The sequence below is a fragment of the Falco naumanni genome, chromosome 1, assembly GCF_017639655.2.
Source record: "Falco naumanni isolate bFalNau1 chromosome 1, bFalNau1.pat, whole genome shotgun sequence".
NCBI classification, from domain to species: Eukaryota; Metazoa; Chordata; class Aves; order Falconiformes; family Falconidae; genus Falco; species Falco naumanni.
Window position 1 is genome coordinate 52540058 of NC_054054.1, and position 20217 is coordinate 52560274.

Genomic DNA, 20217 nt, shown 5'->3' on the forward strand with positions numbered 1-20217 from the left:
TGCCTTTTTCCAAACCTTCTCTTGTCCTTGCATTGTTAACAGACATGCAAAATTGGTAATGGAGAGATACACCAAGCACAAAGAAACCATGAGGTAGAATATTCTGCTTAGATAAAATCTGTCAACTGTTCTAATGTTGGTTTGCACACCAGGAAATATCTGACCACCACTCCCTAACAAGAAATCAACATTTATCCTTTTAAAGGTGTTTCACCAAGTAATTTTTGACAGGCAATTTTTTTCAGCAATTGAGCAATGATCCACAGTATGAGAAGCAGCAAAAGCGCTTTATTTGCTGTAATTAGTGTCATTAGAAATATGATTGGTAAAAAAAAAAAACCAACACACAAGTCCACACAGAAAAGAAAGCTTAATAAAAACCAAAGAGCACTGGAAGGGTGATGGTGATGACTTAAACCTTTCTGTGCTAAGTCTTCCAAAATTCTTGATAGCAACAACTTCTTTTGGCCACTTAGAGATGGTAACAAATCTTCCTACTGCTTTCCATGAGTGTGCTCCTCCACTCTTGTTTGACTGCTAGCTTCAAATCAATTAAATGTGTTGTAGCGTGTAAGAAGGGAACTAAATACAAGATCGTGGTCTGTTCACATTAGATCACAGCTTCTATGCAACTGCTCTGCACATGCAAAGGTGTAAAACTTACTCCGCAAACATCATCTTCTCAAAAATCACTTCAAGTCATAACAGCGCTTCACTTGAATTCCTGTATTTTCAGAAAGGTGGTAAAGTACTGCATTTTTTTTGAACAATAACATGCTTCACCTCCTTCAAACAGAAAATATCTTTAATCTTTGAAACAATTATTTTCTGACATTGAAGTGACCACACATTCTTAATTCATGAATAACAGGTGTGTTTCTGAAACAAGAAGTTGCCACAATGATTATTTGTAAACATTATACCCACAACAGTAAGTACATCAAAAACCCACACTTCCACCTTAAAATAAACCACAAAGCTTTGACATGAAATACATAAAAAGTTTATTATGTATGTACCCCATTGTTATCTGGAGGAGATTTGAGGCAACAGTTTGGTGCAGTACAGAGAAGCAAAGCAATATACAGTAGCTGCACACAGCTTGATTGGTTTCAGAGATCACAACTAAATACTCTTACTATGACCGTTAGTACAGAAATGTTCTGTAATTAGAAAAAATGAGAAATATTACTCTCATGCTACACAGTCTGTTTCTTGGTTAGAAAAGGACAACTTATTTGAGTTTGAATCTTTCAGGCCTGAACCTTTCACACCAACTTGCTTGGCTGTTGCCTCTGGAATGTTCAGCACAAAGGTTAAGCTCCAGACATAATTTAAGTGCTTTTCATGTGCAAACTGTTACTGGCTAAAGCTTTCAAAGTACATTTAATTACAGATATGAACACCCTGTAAAGATATGAGGATATGATAGCAGACCCAGAGGCCAATACAGATTCTTTAAGAGAAATGCTATGTTCCACTGCAGTAGTTCTAGTCCCTGATTAGGTCCTTCCAAAGAGAGGGCTTATTTCAATTGTAGGAGATAGACCACTCTTTGACAGAAGCATCATGGGATGTTGTTACCAGAGTATGTTCATCCAACCATGCCAAGCCGCTTACATGATGTAGCCTGTGAGCATCTGTATGGCAGCACAAAATAACAAAAAAGAATTAGGAAGGCTAAGCTGACAAAATAAAAATAACTTCAGCACATATTCCAAAAGTGATTTTCAGCTACATTAAATACTGGTAGTGTATGTTAGTTCGTAGTAACTTTAAAAAAAAAAACCAGCAGAGTACTGGCTATTGTAGCTAGATAAAGATTAACATAAAGGCTAGATTTGTTTGGGAACATTCAAAGCCTGCTTACCATGAGTTCTAGAAAGCAGGTACTGTGTTGGGTTTCAAGAAACACTAGCAACTTTCAGAAGTACGATACTGACGGAAACATACCTGGTATCTTTACTCTGGTCTCTGGATCACTTACGGTCCAAACATATACCATCATGTCCATACCTCCAGAAGCAAAGTGTTCATTGTCTGGTGACCAGGCAATACAAACTATTTTTGCATGGTGTCCGTAAAAGACATTATGTTCCTATTTCAAAGTCAGAGATACAGTGTTATTTTGTTAGTCTAAGCTATTTCAGGAAATCACTGACTTTTAATGTGTAGCATCACAATAAGCTACAGCAAGACTCCAGACAACACGTATCTTAAGTACAGATAGATGCCCTAAACAAACCAAGTGATGGCTTCATTTTACGCTGTTTCTTGAAACACTTAATCAGGCCAATAAAATCCAAACTTTTTGTAAAAAGTGCTAAGACTGGATCTGTAAAGTGCATGTGCAACAAGTCACTTGCTTAGTCACTTTTAAAGTAACCCCACAGATGTTTCTAAAAGCAAAATTATTTCAATTTTTACTTAGAGAATGAAGCGCGTTTGTGGAATGCATCCTGCATTTTTTACTTCAGTGTAGTTTCAGTCAAAGCTTAATGACTTTATACAAGCTGATCAGCTGGGCAGTCAATATGTGTAAATTGCCCATTTTTTGGTTCTTGGTTCAAAGACACTAGATTGAAAGATAAAGCAAGATTCCCTGACCTAATGTATCCCTTTCATTGCTTAGTTCTTACCATAGAACTGTGCACCACAGCCAGCAGAATTTTATTGTCAACGTTTTATTTATTTAATTACATTTTGTTGTACTGCATGATTCTTATCAAACGGAGCCTGCATTCTTGTCCATTTTACAATACTGCATACAAATTCTCTAACAGGCATGCATGTATTTTGTTGACTTTTTCCTTTAAAAAGCACAAACCAAAAAAAACCAAACCCAAACACACCAAATTCAGCTGACCTGAATAAGGAACCTGCGTACTTTGTAGTCTTTTGTATTTAACTATTGCTAGCCTGTGGAAATCCAATTTCTCCCCCATTTAATTATGTGTTAGCTATTAGACATGTTTGCATGTTTGCCCAGTAGCCAACCTATGCTGTACGTTTCCTCACCTATTCTTATGTTCTGGAGGCTTCACATAGGCTGCTGTGAAAAGCAACACTAACGCAAAGTACCAGGTAAACACAAGTCACAGAAACAAAAAATACAAAGAATATTTAACAATTAAGTCTCACCAGCTACACTGTATTTTACAACAGATTTAGACAGGAGATGCCAGTCAATTTGTTTTTAAACAAAACTGCTAATACAACAGTTCTTACCGCATAGCCATCAGTGACACTAAAGACAGTGACAACTTTGTTTGCATCACAGACTGCAAGAAAGGCACCATCGTGAGAATATGCCAGGTCTGTAACAGGACCTTTAGCTTCCAAAGACTTATTATCATTTTTCAAAGAGGTTCCTTGGATTGAATATAAATGGACATTCCCATCCTGCAAATTAATAGTGAAGAAGGAGGAAGGTAGAAACAAACCAAAAAAGTCATTTTACAATAGAAAGAGGAAGGCTTACAAAAAGTTCCAGAAATTCAGTATCAATTCTATCTGGTAGTGCTTATATTAAGAAATAGTTTAAAGAACCTTTATGTATATAAAGAACTCATTTATGCTGGCTACAATCTACCAAGCCTAGAATATAGACTTGAAATCAATAATTTGCCTACTTCAAGCACACACTGGTTAAAAACAAATTCACAATGTAAAAAACAGCAAATACAAGATAAAATGAAATAGACATTAGGCTACAACGGTCAGAGAACCCGGGGCATGAAAGCCCAGGACCACCAGTTACACATAGGTAGCAGTTCGTAACAACAGCTGTATTGTAACAAGTAAACTACCACATCTCAACACAACACACCTACTATGGTTAAATGCTTCTGTTACTAGTTCCAGTGTTCAAAACAAAGAGTTTTAGGAAGCTGAACCTTACCGCTCCTCCCACTGCTGCTGTCCCTCCTCCAGGATGAATGGCTACAGCTTCAGGCTCATACCCAAGGTCATCAATTGCAAAACATTTTTTCTTATCTTTCATCAAGACAATCTGCAAATAGAAACCCAGAAACTAAGACCCTTATTTCAAAGTGCCTAAAACCAAACTATAACTAATCCAAACTGCTTAGTCATCAATACAAGTTCACTCCAATTGCTCAGAAGTTTAGTATATTTTGATCTTAGAGAAGAGTTTAAACTCTAAAACAAAAAAAAAAGCCAAAATAACAAAACAACCAAACCCAAAAAGAAATGCTTACGTGCTGTGACTAACTAATCTGCTGTACTGGAGTTACTTATGCCCTCTAAATTAGATAGTGCAGGGCATGTTCTACTGCCTTCAGCTTCACCTCATCTGGCTTGAACATCAAACAAATATGGACAAACCAGTATTTTTAACAATGCTTACTGCCTTCTGGGTTCTCTGTTAAAGGAAGGGAGGCAGAACCAAATTAGTAGCAAGTTAATATTGCAATTAAATTTTAAGGACCATTTCCTATCCTGTTCTATAACATGGACAACTGGGATTATAACGCCCATAGAAAACAGGTTTGGGCAACACTTCTGAAAGTCCCAAGCATAAAATTAGCATCCATACAGAAGACACAAATCATTAGAAATTAAGCATGCTTTGATGCAAGATAGCCCTGGTACAATCTCTCTGGTTTTGCGTGATACGAATACTACTGGCAAGCAAACTAGAGCTACCAACGCTGTACAACAGCATTACTTAATTAGATCAATTGGGGGAAAAACCCACCCACCAAACAAGAAACAACACAGGAGCTTTCCTTTCCCCAAAATTGTGTCACTTAACAGATCAGGCAAGAGCAGAATTCAGACTGGTGGAGCTTTCCAGCACAAAGCTGTATTGACAACAAATTCAGATGAGGGATCATATGAAATTTAAATCTATACATAAGACTATCACATTGGTACAGGATGCGGAAACACAAGCCTATCAAGTATCCTGCGCAATTATATTTCCCATGGCTCTTATCAGGAAATTCTGCAGATGTGCAAGGTGATCCCACACTAGATAGATCTGTCAGAAACCATCATGTTACCATACATGGTATTATTAACAAAGAAATTATGTTGATAATCCACAAGTTAATACTTACTTGTCCAATGCACAGAACTACAGTATAACCACCAGGACCCACAGCTAAACATTTTGGTTGAACATCCATTTTCACAGCATCCTGGCCACTGGAGGAAGACATGCCAAGGTGGAAGAGCAGGAAGGACAAAGCAGAAAAAAATTATGCCATATCTATCATTATTTCAAATTGTCTATTCAAATGATCACCCACTAATGATCAAGAACATGCATAATGATTTTTTCTTAAATAATCTGCAAAGTTTTGTTGTTTACTGTTTAAAGCATTAGTACCATGCTCAGGCAGTACACCTTCAAAGTGAAAGTTAGTTACTACATTAGAGTCTGATTTTTTAAAACTAACTCGATCTTAATTGGATTTCTTAAAAAGTTTTTTGCTTCAGTTGTGATGTCCATGGAGAAACAGCTGCTTCTCACCCCTCCTAACCACATTTATTACCAATATTCCTGGGTATTTATGAATCATAAAATGGATGCCCTTCCCACAGTTCCCTAAGCCATCCAATACAAGGCAGATCTCTACGTAACCTGTGGAAGGGATGAGATAAATTGAAGAGCCTGGGATACATTTCCTGCTGTCACAGAAAAAAGCAAGATTGGTACGGCAATCATTTCTACAGTTTCCATGGCAACTTAAAACCTGAATTAATTGCAGCATAGAATTATTTACCTTATAAATCAACAAAACTCTTGCTGTAAAATATTTAGGGCTGCCATACTACAATAAAAGGTAACATTTTAACTAACCTGTAGTCCCTTTTGCTAAGGTTGGTATAGCGCACGGTGTCATCCATACTGCAGGTGACCAGCTGATCCATTTCATCCACCGCCATTCTAGAAACCTGGTTTGTATGGCCTTTCCCAGAAAAGCCATCGTTCTCTCCAGTTTCAGAATCCCAATAATGTGCATAATAGAATTAAGGAACATTTGAAGATACTGGTGCAGTTAGATACAACATCATGAACAGTTAAATAACTGACAGGTAGCTAAGGGCAGATGGGACCTCTTTGAGATTGTTTAGTCCAACCCACTGCTCAGATCAGCATCAGCTACGACAGGCTGCCCATTCTGCTGGGTTTCGACTGCCTCTAGGGATGGAGACACTACATCTCCCTGGGCAACCTGTCCAGGGTTCAACCAAATCACATACCCTCAAAACATTTATTGAATGAATCTCTCATGTTCTGTAATGAGCTAAATGACCTACCACAAACAGCAGCAAATACTAGAACAATTAGCATTAGGTCTGAGGATAGGAAATACTTTTTGAAGAATTATAGTCAGAAGTCCTGCAACATTGGCTTTCCCTGATGTTTTATGTTAACATCAGTTTGAACTATTAACACTATACTACAGCTTTGTAAACATGACACATGTTTACATAAACACATGACAGTTTACGCCAATGTGATACCATTTTAATGCATCATGGCAGGCAGGATGAAGGACTGCATTTTTATTTATAAGCTTCAGATTAGTGAAGAAAAGCCAACAGTCTTCTAGCTGAACACATCCCAACCTCTAACATGCCCTCTGGGAACCAGGCTGCATTCCCAGTGTTTTGCTCCAGAAACAAACAGAAGTGAAATAAAGTCTCAAAAGAAGTACAGGTTCTCTTCAGTAGTGAGAGGCCTGATGACATTTGGGATACCAAATAAAGAACACAACGTGTCACAGAACTTCAGAAAACAAAAAAGGTGGGAAAAAAACAGCTGTAAAGAAAAATGCATGTTATGGATCAGAGATAGGTCAACAGGAGTTTATCTTTCTTGTACCTACCCGATCTGAAAACCTAGATACATGATGTCCAACACATGCTAAGATCTAGCTATTTACTGCATGTAACAACAGACAACAGGACATATTTTGCATGTATGACAGAACACGTAGAAAGTTAGAAGAGGCTAATTTACATATTTGCTTGCTTCTCTTTATTAACAATCTACCACAAAGAAGTGACAACTGGAAATCAAGAACTGGCTTATGTTTTGCAGGCAAGTGTAAGGCAACCAGTAAAATAGGCAAGTTACGGGAAAGCAAAATAAACTTCTTCAAACATAAAATATTCATTTGTGTCCAATAAGCGTAAGTTTTTGTCTTTGGCAAAGCTTTTTTCCTCCTAATGAGCTCTCTCGGACTATAAGGCTAGAACAAGCATCACTATCATTCAAAGGATATTAATATGACCATCGTTACTTCCAGAGTAAATATAGGACTTCCCACCATTGTTATGCACCGTAAGACACTGAATTGACTTACTGTGACCCTGTGAATAGGACACAAATCATTATTGATGGGCAAATTTTCATCCTAACACATACTCAAGTCAAACCTGTTTGAGAAGAATTATAGGTTATTCAGAAAATAATGTATCATTTTATTCACAAGCATTAGAGGTCACCCAGAATACAAATCACTAATTAACAGTGCAGCCATTTAACTGTTGCAGCATAGCTATTTTCATGTACCACTCCTTGAGGAGAAAGAATAGGCATCATGAATATCTTTATTATCTTGCTAGGCCAAAATACTTTCACGCACTTTTCATCAACAAAGTTTGCTTTCACAGTGATTCAGGGAAGACGACTAAATACAGTCATGTACCCACACCAACTACCAGAATTACAGCTGCAATATCAAGAATCTGGGACGTCTGTTTCTAGTTCATGTAAAAATATAAGTTCCCGTGAGAGTACTGTGTCAGCTTACTCTTTAAATCCTAAAATCGAAGCTCAATTGCACAGTAACCCTAGTCACCTTGTTCACAATATACTAGTTCTAGCAGAAAACTACTAGTGATGTCTCATTCTCTCTGCACTGTACTTCCCCGCCCCCCCATCTCAAGAATGCTTAAAAGCTGCTATTAAAGACTTAATGACCTTAACTGAAACTAAAATCAGTCTGTATATTTGCACAAAGCACAGTACCACACGTAACATTTTAACTTCTTGATTCATGTGACTTGCAAGAGTCACACATAGCTTGTGTGGCAATGCTAATTTAACACAACCATTTTTCAACAGCTACTATTCCATCTAGCCAACTTCAACCACAGTGTCATTTATTGCAGAAACTAGTGCAACAATAGAAGCTTACCTTTATGATACGTGAAGGCTTATTTGGATTGTTCTTGTCCAAATAATTGATATAGCCAGACAGAGAGATAGTCAGTAAATGATCTTTTTGCCACAAGCAACCCAGCTGCTGATCCAATACGTTTGATCCCATGTTAAAAGTACTGACAACAGAATTAGCACCGACATCCCAGATTTTAGCAGTTTTATCTCCAGAGGCAGAAAGCAACTGACTACTGTCAGGGCTCCAACTAATCTGCAAAAACAAATGTCACTACAAGATAGTAAATGCATTAATTGTTGCAAGACTTCACAGTCCATGAACTTGGAAATAAAATACTATGGACCACTTGCACAAAGGAAATGATACTTACAGCATAAATACCTCCATCATGAGCTTTGCCTCCACCAAGAGCACACATTTTCTCTCCAGTCTTCCCATCATAGACAAAAATCTTAAAAGAGCACAGACATATAACTTAAAGGAAAAAGCAGTAAACAGGAAAAAAACAAGAACTGAAACACTATTACTTGTACTGTACAGATCATTCTTTTGTTAGGTAGCATGCTTGCAGTTTTATCAAACACCAGATTTTTGAAGAAGAGGCACAAGTTCTCCTGCATTTGATACAACAAAGGAGATGACAATTGTAAATAATCACACTAAGCCACTCTGCACAATGGATCCTGACATCTGACATTCTGGAAGATCTTACATTTTTTAATTCCTGCTGTGATAGCAGCTGTTTAGCACTGCAGTCACAGGAATGTGCCTTCTTGGAAGGAGGAGCTACCTACGGTAACAGTGTCATTGTCAAATGCCCTTTGACATGGAGCAGGGACTCCACATGGAGCTGGGTTGCTATCTGAGTTCAGTACTTCAGCCAGACTTCTCAGGATTGTAACAAGAACATACATATTTCAAAAGTCTAACGTGTTCCAGCCAAAATAACCTGTAATACGCTCGGGAGGTGGAATGGGGAAAAAAGCTGAGTGAGAACAGTTTGGCTGACATCAGCTGTTACAGCTTTATAGAAGAGTACTTAATAGTTTAAACCAGTCACTTCTTAGCATGAAAAAAGCAGCAACATTGATTTTACAATACTAATCTTATTCCCAAAATGCACAAGAAAATCTTCTCATGCTCAAATCGCTACAAATAGAGTTCCTTGCTTTTTACCTGGCCATCTGCACTAGCTGTAGCAAATCTGTTCCCATCAGGAGAAAACCTCACACAGTTCACAAACCGTGTATGGTCCTGTAGGAAAAAAGAATAAGAATCAGCATATAAAATAAGAACAGAGCTTTACATGCATAAGAGAGTCCAGTAACAATGAAGTTCTCTTTCACACAAGCCATAAATTAGCTGTGTAGGAGATGCCTGCTGTAGGGAATGGCTACAAAGCAAGTCCAGCCTCTCTCTGAAGAGAATCATGGGGATCAACAAGGGACCAGGGAAAAAAAACTGTGACATCAATACTGATGTAGTTCAAACAACACAATACCAGATAAGTACCCAGTTTCAGAGATAGGTAGGAAAAAACCCTCAGCTGCAGCCTAGATGCAAACATGGGGTTCTTCCCCTCTGGTCACTGAATTCTTCTGCAACATTCTCCAAATTCTGACTCTTGCTTCATGGCCCAATTAAGTTTCATACACAGAAGAGTACTTTAGGCTTCTTATTGTAAAAAACGCATGAATGAAGAATAAGTTTTATTATTTTACTGTAATTCCATTTCTGGGAGACTGCATGAGTGGCAGCTCTGTGAAGTAACTAGGCAAGACTGATGTATACTCCCCAAATAGACTATTCACAAGTAGGAGACTATTCAAACCACGCTAACTAGAAAACACGTGTTAAACAGGGAAGCGCCACAACGAGGCCAAAGCTCCCATGCAAAGAGATTTGGGAGACTATTTTTAGTATTATGAAAGGCAGGTTCTAACCTACTTTAACTACTTTTTTTATTTCCTGATGATACCACAAGTTCTACTCTAAACCACAGAACAGCCCATAACAGAATCCTATGTACCAACTCAAATACCACTTTCAAAGGAAGACTGAATCACGTACCAGTCGAAGCAGCACGGGTAAGCAATTCAGACTTCAGAGTTCCAAAAGAACCAGATTAGCAAAACGCAAGTATCAACTTAAGTTCAGAAATATATTAGGCAACTACCTCATTTCATTGGATTGCAGACCTTGAAACAATTCCTTTTCTAGAACTGGAATGGAATCCTTACTAAAGTCAACATATGAAGACTACACAAGGCACATACTTAAGAAAATAAAAGGCCTACTACTGTGTTTTTAAAAATAAAGAACATTTTGAATTTACTACTGCAATTACATCCAGTATCTCTGCAATAGTTTTTGTTTGTTTGGTTGGTTTTTTTTGTTGAGTCAAGGGACATGAATTCTGCCATGAGAAACAGCTGCAGCAGCTCTTGGCTTTTTATTTTCTTTGGCTTCCAGTAACAATTAATGTCTTAAATGTAGTAGTTTCAGACTTCATTTAATTTACACGAGAGATTTTAACTAGTAGAATAAAGAAACGAAAATAGAGTGAAAAGGAACGTTGAAACAAGAGAATTGACCGTAGAAGTTACATATCCATTCCTCGCTGTAGAAATTTTTTTTCTACAAGAACCGCAAGCTTGTTGGAAAGCTTTTAGTTAACTTGCTGCACAGTTTAATACAGACACATCTAAACTTAAACTCACACTTATTGTAAACTTGAACTTGAATGGCGGTCCCTCAAAGAAAGCAGCGCAGTTGTCATCACTGCCAGTTGCCAGACGATATGGTCTCGTTTGTTTAATGTCCACACTATTGATCACTTTGTTGTGCCCAGTAATCTCACCAACAGAAGAACCACTATCCCACAGGAACACTGCTCCAAATCTAGTTAGAAAAGCACACAATAACTACAACTCATAAAGTTACATGTAGATTAACCCCTCTAGCATCTGTAAACATCAGATATGAGTGTACTCAAAGAAAAGAAATTAGGTCATCTCGTTAATCTCATGCAAGTGCATGATAGTTCCCTGAAGGCTGAGATCTTGCCCAAGAGAGAACTTAATGTTCAATAGGAGACATCTGCTGAAGGGGAAAACCGATTTTATGTATAAAACTTCTAAAATTCAGGGATCCAAAAGATACTCCTGTTTACGAAAGCAGTAAATTACTCTATCTGCTTAGTGACTATGCAGAATGCAGAAAGCTAGGATAACAATGACATTGTATCATTTACCTGATTACGTAACCTAGATTGGGTACCACCACTTTTACAAATATTATTACTTAAAGGTTTAAGGACGAAGAGTTTTGACAGCATTTTTGTCATTCTTACTTTACATCACCTTAAAAAACAATACCACAGCACAATCAATACAGTGGTAATAAACTGCCAGAGCATCTCTATTAAAAAGGGTTATATAGAGTCACTTCAACAACATTCTAGACTGAAAGTGCATTCACCTAAAAGTAAACTGGTAAACTTTTTGAGGTAGGAGAGCAAATTTATGTATTATCTACCCAAGGACAGGTGGGGGTTGATGGAGCAATGGTGGACAAAGACTCTCTCCAGTAACAGGACACAGTGCATGACTGTGATTAAAAAAAAGGTGAAGAGGGTCAGGGAACAGAAGCACCTGTTTGGACATTTAGGCATAAGACTACCTAGTCTGGACTCTGCCTTAAAGATCTGTCAGTCTTTAAACATTAAAGAAAGGACACACACCTGACTGAAATGGGAACCTCACTTAGGTAAGGACAAATGGTTGTGATTTTTTTTTACTTATCATAGTAAGGCCTAAAAATATGGGCATGTTGCTGAGGGAGAAAATACAGATACTTTTTTCTCTACTTTGTAACTCTTATTCAGTGATGTCCTCTCAATTTGGGAGGGGTGAAAGAAGAAGAATTGTCTTGTGGTTCTCCATACTCTATCAGAATTAAGACAAAAAAACCCACCAAAAGGCATACTGAACAGCTGTCACTGAATGAAATACCCACCTCTTAAAAACAAAAACGACCTACACAATTTTCAAACTGAGCAATTCTAACAGAACTGTATTTTCAAAGGAGCTTTACAGATGTCAAATACTGCATAAAGAATTCTGCTGCAGAATAACTTGAAACCTAAACCGGAAACAAGCCATGATTTTCTTCCGTTGAAGTATTAAAAGCTTTCTACAAAGAACCTGCTTTATTAGAATACAGATGTTTACAGTATGTATGTACACACACGAAAAAGTTACTTACTTTTCTCTTCCTTCTCCAACCACAGCAATTCTCTTGCTGTCTTCAGTCCAGGCTAGGTCCTTTATTTTTCCTGCAAATGGCTGATACTCATACTTCAGTAGGTGTTCCTTCTGTGTAGTATCCCAGATTCTCAGCTTTCCAGAGACATCTGCCGTAATAAAATGAGTATAACTATTTGTTGTTCCAGCATGACTCAGTCACATGACTCAGCAATCTGCCAGGATACAGATTTTCAGCTACACTGATCACTTGTACAAAGGACCTATTATTCTTACCCTATTCCAATTACTACAAATCACTTGTTTTAGGAACGCTTAAGACTACATTCGTTTCATCGAACTATGTTTTTAACCAGATAGTATGATTCAAGACATGCAGCAATAAATACAACTTTTGCAAACACACATCAAAAAATTACGCAGTAAGAATAGGAACTCTAATCAGCTGGTGTGTTTTAAGTAGCTGTGTTACACAAAAAAACCAAACCCCAAACCAGCCCCCCTGGCAGTCACAAAGTAGCTTACCCACACTTCATTGGGAAGTACGTTGCCCTACATCTACACTAAGACAGCAATCCAGTGGACAGTGGCAGACACTGAAATTCATACCTCAGCTTTTTTGTACCTTCAAAGCAAACCCCTTCTGCATAAAAATACCATGTACATGTAAACATACAAAGAAATTTTTGCCCATCAAGCTCTCTTCATGCACATTCATCAGTATACTTTTTCTATACAGAAGTATGTACACACTTAATAGTGCAGGTATGCACATGCAACGTCTGGATTACTACAAAGGAATCCAACAGAATATTTAAAAACGGTAATGTCACAAGCAGCAGACATAGCACAGGTCGTTAACAATTTAAGACTTAATATAATGAAATCTTCCTTGGTCACAGTTTCTCCTTTCAGTATTACACAGCCCTAGAACTTCTTCAATTCAGAGCAATTACTGTTGTGCAGCATTATAACCAGAGGAATCATTCTACACAGACAGCTTTACACATCTCTAATGAAATCCACAGAGCAAAATTCCGTTTCTTTTCAGAAAAGCCACTGTTTTAGAATAAACCATGTGCTAAAATATATAAACTTTACCTCAGCAGAATGCTTTTGAGTTCTGTTCACATTTATTGGTACATTCTTACATTTCAATTTAGACATACAGTAAACTTGTATCTTTGAGACCTGATCATGGACTAGTCTTCTCCATTTCTAAAAGGACAGATGCAGAATCCTTCATTTTACACAGAGAATTTGTTATTGAAGCAGAACTTTAATGTGGACTTCAGAATCTAATTGTTTGCTCCTTCTATTAATAGATAGGACGTATATAGCTTTAACTTTGTGGTATCTCCCATTACTACATCTGTTACACTGCAGTAAAAGAAATCACCGTAAAGAGCCACAAAGCATATTGCCAAAGGTCTGTCTCATCAAACACATGAAGTATTAATGCAGGTTGCACGGCTAACGCAGATTTATAGATAGAGAAATGAATCTTAATGATATACTTGGAAACAGCTTAAATAGCCTGATACTATCTTCAGACCCCATGCTCAGCGGTATCACAAAACTATTTATAAATCACATACACAAGACACTTAAGGGAAATACTGAAGCCTAAATTCATTTACTCTGGTATGACACAAACTTCTGAAGAGTCAACTGAATATTCCCCTGTTAAGGAAGCAAGGAGCTTCCTTATACTGAATATTAATGAAAAACTTCTTGACAGATCAGGCTCTGTATATATTACTGTTCTTTTACAGAGGACTGAAAACCTACAATGCCACAAGAACAAAATAGATGGATATTCTGAGGGTTAAGTACAGCACAAACCTAGAACACCGAATCTGTATAATAAAGAATGCAATCTAGATTTGAAGAAGTTATTCAGTTTGACATATGGTCCACACACAAGACTGTGCCAAGAAAATCCTGGCTCTGGTTCCTTTCAGATGGAGGGGAGGGACCAGGAAAGAAGAAAAAAAGCTGTGCTATCGGTGCTCTTAAAGGTTCCCCAGTACTCAAAAGATACATATTCCAATTTATGTTTAAAAAAATATTGTTCCCTTTAAATTGCTGAGAGAGAAACTCCCATTCTACCACATGAGTCTACCAAGATGTGCACATGAGTCTGGACTCCCTAAGGAGCTCATAGTCAGAATGCTTTATTTTCAGATATACTACTAGAAAGTATTTCTGGGTTTGGGCACATTATTTGCTGCTGAAGCATTTCTACTTGATAACGGCAAGCAGATTTAGAAAAAAATATCACAGAGTAACTGCTAATATTATTAAGAAATGGAAGTTATCACATTGTATTTGTCAATATTCTTCAACTGTCTACCAGTCCTCCTGAGAAAACATCAATTATTTGAAGCAAGCTTCTATTAAAAGAGTTTGTTTAGCTCTTCCCAAGTCAAAAACTGCAGCCGTTTCCACTAACAATTCCAGAAATTAACATTAGCCACTCTCAGACTACTGATTCACGTGCATTACATGGAAACTGAGAATCAGCCTCTTCCCCTGCTAACTTGCCAAAGAAACCTTTGTTTCGTTCAGGTTACAAATGTAAGAGAAGTCATGCCAAGTCTTGCCAAGTTTGGTCAGGAAGAAAGGAGGAGGGAAAAGAAAGGAGCATATGCTCTTCTAGAATCCCTCCCCTGCCCCCAAAGTATCAACATCTATTAACAAACGGAAACAACGGTCCTGTATTTCAGAAATAACTTTTCATTCTGCTGCATACACACAAGTCTTTATTACACTAGGATTTTTTTCTCTTTAACACTTCACACTAAGTATTTAAAGTACATTTCCGGGTTCTTCTTAATTTAAATAATTTTTTACAAAGATCAAGCATGTCACTAAATTCACTGCTTTAGTGAATGGTTAGAGGAACAACTACAGAAGTGATTCCTCCCTCAGGCACATATATATAATTCCACTGAGGCATGTTACATTGACTATGTATAGCCTGTACATAAATGTGAAGTGTTACTACCCTCTTTTGCCAGTTAAGTTTTGCATCAAGCACTTTCACAGCTCTGTCCATGTATCTGATACATCATGTGCACCACCAATACCTTACCTCCAGATGCTATGTAGAATCCACTGGGAGCATACTTGGCAACTACAACCTGATGGGCATGCTCAGTGTAGATGTCAGCAATTGCAGGATTCTAGTTTAAAGGGGAAAAAAAAGGTTACCAAGTTGCATTGCCCAGTTTTCAAAGGAATGGAATCAGACATTCAAAGACAAAATTCAGAATTTCTTCTTACATGCCTTCTCACACCCTTCCTTCCAGCTCAAATTGAGTTATTGCCTAAAACTGAGAAATGCAGTACATATTGCAGAACACTGCTGTCCAGTACCACTAAAAAAACACACTAACCCCTAACAACTGACACAGAGCATTTCCTCTAACAGCCAGAACTGCTGTGACTCTTTCCTCTCCAAGACCTGCTGAAAGGTAGAAAAACACTCTCCAAAAATAACAGACCAAGCATCGGGCTTTCTTTCTATGGAGCTGGCCCAGGTAAAGCAGTTACCCACAATACTAAACACGGCTGTGCTTTGCAGCACGCATCCAAAAGTTCCACTATAGTTGAGAAAGAAAATTAAGCATACATTGTATCAAGAGTTGTACTGGAATTCTGAAAAAAATCACTGTCACTCCATCATAGTTCTCTCTCTTCAGTCTTAAAACATATTTATAGAAGCTTCAGGCTGGACAATAAAACTGACTGTGTCTCAGCTGATCAGTAGCATTAACACCACAGAGGTACCACACAAAAAAAGGATGACATCAAAGCTCTCAGATTAACTGTATAAAAAAGTAATTCTGCACCTCTTCCAGATACACTGCATATATGCTACAACAATAATAGACTATTCCCCAGAAAACATTTTCTATCAGTTCACAAGTACCTTTGAGCTCCAGAAACTTGACTCATACAGTCTAAACAAAAGCCCATTTTAACTGCTAGAATTAATACAGATCTAACCAAAGCAGAAAAAAACACCTGATGTTACAGTATGACTCAGCCATCCAATAAGGAAAAACTGAAACACCCGCTCTGTGTTAGAAAGCGGACAGTCTTCTGCTTCCAAGAGTTCTTGCTGTTGCAGTGCTGCTACATCTCAGGAGACAGAATACAGCTTACTTAGGCAAGAAGCAGCTCTCTTTTTCATTCCTGCTTTTACATTGCTCGAGTGTGTTAAAGCCCTACTTAAGTCACAATCATGCATTTACAGCATGCACGTCACTCTCCATTTTGCACGCAACTGGATTTTATCTATGCAAGACAAGATAATGTTTCCCCCATTCTGTAGCTGCATCACCTACAAGTTCAGGGACCTCAAACCTCCACACATTTTGTTAGTAATGGCATACATAAGTAGCTGCTATCTTACAGCAAGAAGCTCTAAGAGTCCAGGAAGCTAAGATGATGAGAAAGTGGAGTTAAAAGACTAACTTAAGGGGTTAAATGAAAGAGACTCCCAAATTTAGTAAACAGATTCTGGAAACAGGTAATAAGTTAGAGCTGTCAAACTAAATGCTGTTTATTTGATAATATTATTTCTGCTTGTAAAGTCAGTTTTCTAACTTGTCTGTCTTTCCTATCAAAACCCCCAAAACCACCCACTTCTAAAAAGAGATCTTAGTGTTAGCTGGGACAAATGCAATACCCAATACTAGATTCAACAACAAGAGTGAGTTTATGTGGCTAATTTCGAACACTGAAATGAGAGCCACATATGAAAGTGAGCAGTTTAAGTTCCAAGCTTCAAAGTAGGCTTAGACCCATGAAGACGATAAAATATTAACGAGGTATGAAACCTCACAAATATCACTTGTTCTTCTTACAGTGCTTAGTCCAGTACTGTTCCAGGACTTTTACTTGTTAAAGAAAGTCTCTAGATCATGCTTAAATATCAAGCATTAACCCCGAATGCTATATTCATCACCACTGATTAACTAATACTAGATAGCTTCAAACTTGAGGAAGGTGATCACTGCATTTTGATGACCTGTTTGTTGGGGGTTTTTTGGTTGTTTTTTTTTTTTAAATTAGAGGACAACCATCTCACTGGAGAACTGTTCACACACAAATCTCCCAGTATTTCATTTGGTTGTTGCAAACTATTACACAGGCCTCAGTGTTATTCTGAGAAGGCATGGCACTGCATTAACAGTGGACACTTCCATGCTGGGTTAGGAACAAACCACAACATTCTCTGTCACAAAAGCCATAGCATGGGCTTTGGTCAGTTTTTGTGTCATTGCTACAATACATTCTGTAGCTGTCTGCAGAGCATCACCTGTCAATTATTAATGGTAGCAGACTTGACAGTTAGGTAAGTTTGTGTACTGGCACACACTACACCATAAATCGAAAGAATTAATGACTTCCATTCTCAACTTCCCTTGGGAGTTTATACACTCTAAATTTCAATTCCCACAATCCCACCTCACCTGTACTCAGATCACGCCATGCACTCTACATTCTGGCTTACACTGGGACTGACATTTGCACTGGGCTCATTCAGGAAGATAAAAGCAAGTTGTTTTCTTCCAATTTAACCCACAAAATCGGGTCAGATAAGCACTAATCACAGTGCAAGGGAGGAGGTCACAATCCATAACTCAGGCAAACTGTAACATAAGCGGAGTGGCTTTTCTCTCTTCTCTCATCACAGTGTGTGCCATTACAAGGTTTAACTGGAGCTTCTGGTTTCAGAAAATTGAACTTTTCTTGATACCGAGAGCAAAACACTATTACAACAATATTATACTGAGACATTGAAACCAGAGTGTAAGCTTATTTCTGGGTTTAAGTGGATGAATTTAGATGGATATCAAACAAGAAATTTCCAAATAATTGAGTTATTAGAAACATTTCCGTATTACAGTGTGACAACAGAAAAATGCCTGAATATAGCAGGGATGCTGAAAAATCAGGAAAACCGCTCATAAAAACTCAGTTTACAAGAGTAATTTACAGAAGCAGCCATAAACAAATCCATTGTTGTGGAGATCTGAAAATTCCAGAGATATGACCGGCCCCCTTGCAGCTCTCCTCACTGCAGGCCAAATCTGCAGTTAAGAGAGGAAAGAAAACCTTTGGGAGAATTTGATATTTTTTGAAAACCAGTAGCAAGACAATAGCCTAGACTTGTAATGCTTCCTCCATACTTCTCAAAGGGATGCCATCTTTGAAAAGTAGTAATTTAAATAACTCACTTAACATTTCTCTAGTTAAGATGAAAGAAGAAAAGAACTCCTAAACTTCCACACCACCGGAAACATTAACTAGGGCATTCTAATATTAATCGATGAGAAAAGTTCCCTGTGACCAGGGCTGAGAACTCGGTGCACCCAGCTCACCACCGAGTCAAGCAAATGACAACTGGTTTGATTCCTGAAGTGCAGGGAAGAGAGGCAGAGAGGGGGAAAGAAGCTGCGGACTAATGCATTTGAACATCAGGGCTCGCAACTATTTGCATGCTTCTCTAACAAGCCAACACAGCAAATGTGCATTTATTAGGCAAACACAACACTCAACTCCGTAACAGTGATACTTAAGACAAACAGGGCCAACCAGGATATACTAGTCTCTCTTGTACAAAGCCTATGCAAAGAGAGGGAGAGAACCACACGTTTTACTGGGGTTCTCTACAGGGTTTTACAGTCGCTGCCGATGGTGTTACACCTGAGTCATGCACCCTGCTTATTCCCCTGATGCTGATCCCAGATCTGTGACCTCAATTGAAATTACGAAGTGTGAATGAAGCACAGGCTATCAGAGAGGGGCTGGAAAACAAAATGCAACTTAGCAAAAGCAAATAAATTAGGATACATTACATCAATGTTCCTGATGACGACACATTTTCCATTGGTATAAAGAAAATTGTTGCCCTTAGGATCACCTCCGATAATTTTGGAAACGCCTCGTTCAACTTGCGGGAGGCTGGCGAACACTTTTTCTACGGGAAAAGGAAATAAAAATAGGGGGGGGGGGGGGGGGGGGGGGAAGAGACGTTTTATTTCTCCCCGTTCCCGGCCGCAAGCCGAGCAGCTACACGCCCTGCCGGCAGACGCGGTCACTTGTTGCTGTCAGGGGGCTGCGAGGTGCCGCCGGCTCCGCGCCCGCGTCCAGGGCCGTCCGGCCGCCCCCCAGCTAGAGGGGCTCCCCGCCGCCCGGCCCCCCTCCCTCCCTCCCTCCCTCCCTCCCTCCCTCCCTCCCTCGCCCGGCGGCTCGCCGCTCCGGCCCCCCCCCCGCTCCGCCTGCGTCGGGGGCTTACTGATCTCGTACGGCATCCTCGCCCACTTGTTACTGCGGCGGGCGGTGGCGCTGGGAAGGAAGGGCTGGGAAGGGCGGCGAGCGCAGCGCAGCGCGGCGGACCTGCCTCTCGCTCCCGCCGCCGCCTCAGCCCCGCGGTGCCCAGCGGCACGAACCAGGAAGCGTCCGCGCGGCCCGCCGCTCTCCCCTGCCTTTGACCATATATAGTCAACACTGCTGGCGCCGCGCAGCTCCCCGCCAGCCCGCGCCGCGCTCCCTCCCCCGGAAATGCCGTCGGCTCGGACGGGCCCGGCGGGGGCTGCGCTGGGGCGGCCGCAGGAGCCGGCCCCGCCCCGGCAGTTTGCTGCGCGCAGGCCGCGGCGGGCGGGCGAGCCGGGGAGCCAAGCGGGCGCCACACGGCGGCTCTGCCCGGCCTCGCGGTGGGCGCCGCCGGGCGGGCTGCGCATGCGCGGCCCCCTCCCCCGCGCCGCGTCCCG

General features: G+C 39.6%; 1 protein-coding gene across 1 annotated transcript; it reads right to left on the reverse strand.

The window, feature by feature from the left end:
* Nucleotides 1-268: 268 nt before the first annotated feature.
* WDR1 (WD repeat domain 1) lies at nucleotides 269-20014 on the reverse strand. The gene is made up of 15 exons (XM_040594055.1): nucleotides 19743-20014; nucleotides 19303-19424; nucleotides 15525-15615; nucleotides 12429-12576; nucleotides 10883-11063; nucleotides 9339-9416; nucleotides 8533-8613; nucleotides 8181-8414; nucleotides 7263-7350; nucleotides 5831-5987; nucleotides 5085-5172; nucleotides 3902-4012; nucleotides 3229-3402; nucleotides 1954-2098; nucleotides 269-1640 (listed from the first exon to the last, which is right to left on the reverse strand). Exons 1-15 carry the CDS (start codon nucleotides 19756-19758, stop codon nucleotides 1531-1533), a joined length of 1824 nt encoding a protein of 607 aa, XP_040449989.1. The 5' UTR covers nucleotides 19759-20014; the 3' UTR covers nucleotides 269-1530.
* Between the last annotated feature and the right edge of the window lie 203 nt (nucleotides 20015-20217).